At 42.8% G+C, this 6,357-nt stretch overlaps 1 protein-coding gene across 1 annotated transcript in view; it reads right to left on the bottom strand.

The window, feature by feature from the left end:
- Positions 1-1,668: 1,668 nt before the first annotated feature.
- The window catches only part of LOC135815017 (ataxin-8-like), a gene marked incomplete at its 5' end in the record, with an annotated part of 7,481 nt that continues 2,792 nt past the window's right edge, over positions 1,669-6,357 (bottom strand). The window contains one exon of the mRNA XM_065328273.1: positions 1,669-1,795. Within this exon, the coding sequence (XP_065184345.1) occupies positions 1,669-1,795 (127 nt within the window). The remainder of the gene's footprint in view (positions 1,796-6,357) is intronic.

Below are 6,357 nucleotides of genomic sequence, written 5' to 3'. Positions count from 1 at the left end.
TACGAGGCATAGTTGATGTTCGGTCGTGATGGAAGGAGAGGTGGAGTTGCAGTGCTGCAGATATGACCTGATTATCAGAAGGGTGAGGTTGACATGTTGGACGAGTATGACGACTACGTCGACAGTTGAACATGATATATCAAAGATAACTAATTTGCCAATGTAAAATTCACCACTTGCAAGTTCGATAAACGCACCATTTCCCGAACTCTGAGGCTCCAAGTGTGCAACAAAGTGTATAAGTATCCCCGATGCCAAAGCGTAATATGAAGATTCTGCGAGCATAACGCGAGAATCCATTAAAGCCCATTTCCATGATTTCGCGAGCACAATCCGTCGGAGCCTAGTTATGCCTAACAGTCCACAGTGTGTGTGTGTGGGGGTGGGGGGGGGGGGGGGGTGGGGGGGGGGTGTGTGGGATTTAGAGAATGAATGTGTGTGTGCGTGTGTGTGTGTGAGAAATGTAGAGAATAAATGTGTGTGTGTGTGAGAGAGATTTAGAGAATGAATGTGTGCGTGTGAGAGAGAGAGATTTAGAGAATGAATTGTGTGTGAGAGAGAGAGATTTAGAGAATGTGTGGGTGTGCGTGTGTACGCGCGTGTGAGTGTATGTGTATGTGAGAAATTTGGCTGTCCGATTTGGGGAAAGCCTGATGACGATACAGACAAGACCACTGGCTTTGCTCTCTTGAATTCCTTTTCTCTTTTTGTTTTGTACATTTCCGTTGTTGTTCTCTTCAACATTATTCACAAACACCCGGATTACTTAGTCACGCTCTATATAGCTATATCACGCAGTGCCCAACGTGAGAGCTTGTAAGATCATGATCAGGGCCCTACGTTATGCCTCTTTTTACTAGCTCATCATTTGTTTTTTATTTATTACAACATCTCAAGACTCGGTGGAAACACCGGCCAATGTTAAGAGAGTGGTTGATTGCCAACCACGGCGATAAATAAAAATAAGGGGAAGGAAAAAGAAAGAGTAGCAAAATGAACAGCAATAACAACTCCGTAAAGAAACATAATGTCAAATAAAAACATTGAAAAACACAGAGACGCAAAGGACATGTGGATAATCAGCTATTTATGTCGTAGTAAATAAGGGGCGGTACGGATCTTAAACAGGCGGAGTGAGGTCAGGTCCTTAACTTCTCTGGGTAGAGTGAGCCAAACAGAAAAAGCAATAAAGAGAGGGGAGCGCAACAGAGTGGATGAGTTACACTTAGGGAATAAGAGCGAGTTTCTAGTTCTTAGAGAAGAGAACCAATAAAACACATAAGATGAGGTGGGCACAACTCAAGCTTAATTTAATAGAATGGACAAGAGAAGCCAGGTGTGCACTGCGTCCATGTGATAACGGGGTTGTGTGAGCGATTTTAAAAAGAGCGGATGATGAGAGCATGCGGGGTTGACGGAGGAGAATTTTAAGGATTTTCTTGTGGTGTATTTCAAGCTTTGCAGCAGCGGAAGAGGATAATCCAACCCAAGACGTATCGGCATAATCAAATATTGGGCGAAGGTATGCTAAATAAAAAAGAAGCTTGCAAGAAAGTGGGAGGTAGGAGCAGTGGGGGGAGAGAATTCCTAAGGATTTACTTGATTTTTTCCAGATATTATTCGATGTGGTGTACCCAAGAGTGTGCAGAGTCAATCACAACGCCGAAGTTAGTGAGAAGACACTATGTCAATTGGATTTGGAAAGTTGGCATTGATGAGGGTTATCTCATTCTCGAGTTCTCGTATCAGCAGTGCCTCCTTGTTACATAAGAAGGATGCCCTCCTCAAGTCAGCGCTGAACCCAAAGAAGTGCAGCGTGACATAAGAAGGATGCCCTCGTGAAGTCAGCGCTGAATCCAAAGAAGTGCAGCGTGACATAAGAAGGATGCTCTCGTGAAGTCTGCGCTGAATCCCAAGAAGTGCAGCGTGACTTAAGGGACCATCGCAAATGTTCGCAGAAGCCCCCGAAACGAAGACCGTTTGTTTCGGGCCTGACCCCCCTCCCTCCCCCCACAAACGAAACGACAGTCACAATATGGGCTTCTTTATTTCACTTGGATGCTCACATAATAATTATTACTCTAGCAAGGACTACAACGACTGAACAAAATCACTCCAGTTGGACAAACATTCCGGCCGACCCGAGTTGTTGCAGGATCAGTGGACGATAGGCACCGGCGGATTATGCCGGCATAATTATTGGCATAATTTGGCGGTTGAAAATTTGGAGCATAATTTGGCATCCTCTCGGAGGTAGGAGCATAACTACATGATTGTACCACAGTTCTAGTATGCTGCCAGGCTACACAATAGTGTACAATGCACCTGATCAGTCCTGGTGGTCTGCATGGTAAAGGGCTTGAAGTTGGAGGACATGCACTGCAGATACTGAGATAGTGTTTTCAATGAAAAGCAGGGTAGAAATCATGGCAATACATTATTGTATGGTCGAACTCGTCTTCTTTAAAGTTAGTTCTTTCTCACACTGATGCAGTACATGTAGCAGAAGATGCGAGTGAATCAGCCTTTATCAGGTATCCTGGGGCGGCGGACGAGATAGTGACGGGTAGTCCGCAAACTGACTCTGCGTACATGTTCATTATTCATGATACGAAGTCATGACCTCTGGATTTTAGCTGCCATGTCTGTGCAGGCTTCGGACATTGCTACGGTATAATAATTAACAAAATTGAGGCCGTGTAGTTGGTGTTCGGTCATGATGGAAGGAGAGGTGGAGCTACGGAAGAGATGAGCTGATTATTCGCAGGGTGAGGGTGACATATCGGTTGGACGAGTATGACGATTACGAAGATAGTTGAACATGATCATTTTCAAAGGTAACTCAAACTGATTTGGCAATGAAAAAATATTTTACTGAAGTAATGTTTACCCTTTTCCATGATAATCACTAGCATGCATGGACACCTTGGTATAGGGATACTCGTGTAACATATTGTTGTACTTATGGCCACTTGCAAGTACAAAAAGGCACACGATTTTCCGAACTTTGGGGCTCCATAAGTACAACAAAGTGAACATGTATCCGCGCGTGCCAAAGCATAATATGAGGATTTTGCGAGCATAATGCGAGAATCCATGAAAGAATAAATTCCATGATTTCGCGAGCATAATCCGCCGGAGCCTAGTGGACGAGTAACTCTACACTACCACCGGTACTAGTACCAGCAGGGCTAGGGGTTCATAAACCACGCGTTTTATGGACTCTTGGTACAGTGGTCCCTCTATAATCCGGCACTATTTGTGCCACGAAAATCTGCTGGATTAGGGAGGGTGCTGGATTAACAAATCTGATCTACTGCTGCAATGTGCATGAAGAGGACATTTGGCTACTGAAAATTGTGCCGGTTTATCGAGGGTGCTGGATTATAAAGTGCCGGATTAGAGAGGGACGACTGTACTAGACTACACACAGTGTACAGGCAGCCAGCTACGCGACACGCGCAGTTGCATGAATGGACTACGCGTCCTGACAAGCGATCTACGCTGGCTGTGATGGCATGCTAATCTATATCAGCTCCTACATGTCGTCAATACGTTTTTGAATTGAAGCCCGGTTTGCGATTTTCGACACCGACTCCCTCCCCACCCCCCCCCCCCCCCCCCAATCGTATGCTCTTCGTTTCAGGGGCTTCTGCGAACTTTTGCGATGGTCCCTAAGAAGGATGCCCTCGTGAAGTCTGCGCTGAATCCAAAGAAGTGCAGCGTGGCACAAGAAGGATGCCCTCGTGATGTCAGCGCTGAATCCAAAGAGGAGCAGTCAGACACTGTCTTTCTAAATAACATGTTAAATCGCACATGGTCTTGGTTTAATTTTTGGCCCTTTTTCGTGCTTTGGAGTTACTTATTGTTTTTGGAGAGTTCCATTCTCTCCACCGAATTGGTATTGCAAAAAAACAAGGGACAGTAAAACGAAGAAAAAAAGATCTTCACAAGTATCCCTAAAAAATGAAGAAGTAAGACACAAGAACGAGTGAGGCGCTGAGAACAGCGGAGGCGAGGTCCCAACAACACCACATTATGAGTTGCATTAGAAACTTAGATGATGGCAGTGGCTATTGATTTTAATTAAAAGATTTGCAGAGTTATCGTTTGCGATAGCATGATATTGTTTATACCTGGAAACTGGGGGAAACACTCCATGTACTTGCAACGAACATGTCCACGTGCTGACCTACATAATAAAATCTTTCATAATTGTACCTCCCGCTATTACACAAGAAAGTCGAGGCAGAAAGTCGACGCAGAAAGTCGAGGCAGCCATTTAGATGATTGCCTATATTTCAGAATCAAAGTTCCATGATTTGTGATAGTTGTGATAAATAAATGTTTCTTTTTTTTACTTGCACTGTATTTTCGTTTGTACTGAAGCTCTGCATGTCGTGACCAGTTATCAATGTACGTTCTTACGTGTACAAACTATACATACATGACATTGTAGGAAACACGACAGGTCACCGCGAGACAGCTCACAGCGCGACAACTCACAGCCGACAGCTCACAGTGTCGTCAACACACAGCCAAGACAACTCACAGTGTCGTCAACTCACAGCGAGCCAAGTCACAGCCAAGACAACTCACAGCCACACCAAGTCACAGCGCGACAATTCACAGCCACACCGCACTGTCTTCTTCTTGTTCAGGCTTTGTCTTATGGACTTCTATTTTCTGGTGTCAACTGGGAAGTTCATTTTCATTAATCATATTCTTCGCCCTTTGCCTGTATTTACATCGTTATTCCCAGCCCCGCAATCTACCTGGAGCACGCGTTATCGCGACACACATGATATCCCGTATTTAAAATGCAGAACAACACTCGGTCAAAAATCCTTTGTGCTTCGTGCTGCTCTGTTTTTTAATGCTCTACCTAATGACTTGAAATCCTCTTTGTTTACCTCTCAGTTCGATCGTGGTTTTAAGCGCTTATTGGATGATCCAGTTTGGTTTGAACGATATCGTGCAATTTTGTTTGACAACGTTGGCAACGTTTAGTCTCTCACCAGCTACATGTATAATATTGCCCAGGTTCATTCAGCATACGTTTTTCTTCTTTTCTATTTATGTTCACCACTCATTCCCCCTTTTTTCTAAACATTTGAACATTTACACTGATGTACATGTATATACATTGTTTGTTCTTTTTTTTTCTATTTTATTTTATTTTATTCTTTTGGTCCCATCGGCCTCTTCATACTTGTGCAGCTGCACTGTTGAGCTTCCGATGTAAAACAAATAATAATAATAATAATTTCTCGATTAAAGTTCTCTGTTATTTTCGACTTTGCATTACATGTAAATAGAGAAGTGCCGGGAACGTCGCGTTATTATTATCAAATACATTTTAGGTTTTTCCTAGGACCAACCCCCACAGACTCCAGGTCTTCATTGCACTATTATTAATATATTGACCTTTGATAAATTCCCACACTCATTATATTAGTGACCACATCATCAACAGTATCAAATTCAAATAAAATTTGCTTTGACTCAATAAATACCACTGCACTTTTCCATGTAGCACTGCACTTTTCCCCAAAAAGGAGTATTTCATAAACATTATTTTTTGGCCGTTGTGGTATTTTATAAACAGTATTTATTGGCTTTCGAGCCAATAAATACTGTTTATAAAATACCACTACGGCCTATAAATACTGTTTATAAAATACTCCTTTTTAGTGAAAGTGAAGGTCAACTATGTATGTATGTATGTATGTATAAAATACCACTACGGCCAATAAATACTGTTTATAAAAATAATACTCCTTTTTAGTGAAAGTGAAGGTCAACTATGTACATGCATAATAAATGTAGTAGCCTCAGGATTTATTGCAATTACATATCAGTTATAAAAATGTCGGGGGACCTCGGTTTTTATACTGGTATGTAATTGCAATAAATCCTTAGCCTCTACATGTATTACACATAAGGATTGATTGATTGATTTTATTTTACTTCGCAAGTTCAAACGGGTTCCTGGCCCAGTTATATGAAAGCGAAGGATAGAATTTGCCAAAATCCTAATGAGCAACAGCATAGGCAATATTATCATAGAAGTGGAGTACTATGCGAGCGAGAATACTGAGAAGAAAGGAACATGTCAAAACCTGACGAAACACAACCTATTTCAGGCATACATAAGGAAGGCAGGCTAGCTTAAAATCTTGCAATCTGGATACGGTGCGCACCTCTCTAGGCAAACTGTTCCACAGCAATGCTCCTGCGGTGGCGAATCTCGTTTGGCCACACCGACTGCGAGCTGGCTGGCTGAGCAGACCATTGGCATGCTGATGGCGCGTACTTCTGCCGCTGCATGCTGCTGGTTTGAGAAGCTGGGCTAGA

The sequence above is a fragment of the Sycon ciliatum genome, chromosome 1 (assembly GCF_964019385.1).
Source record: "Sycon ciliatum chromosome 1, ocSycCili1.1, whole genome shotgun sequence".
In the NCBI taxonomy this organism is placed as follows: domain Eukaryota; kingdom Metazoa; phylum Porifera; class Calcarea; order Leucosolenida; family Sycettidae; genus Sycon; species Sycon ciliatum.
This window is presented reverse-complemented; position numbering and strand designations above follow the sequence as displayed.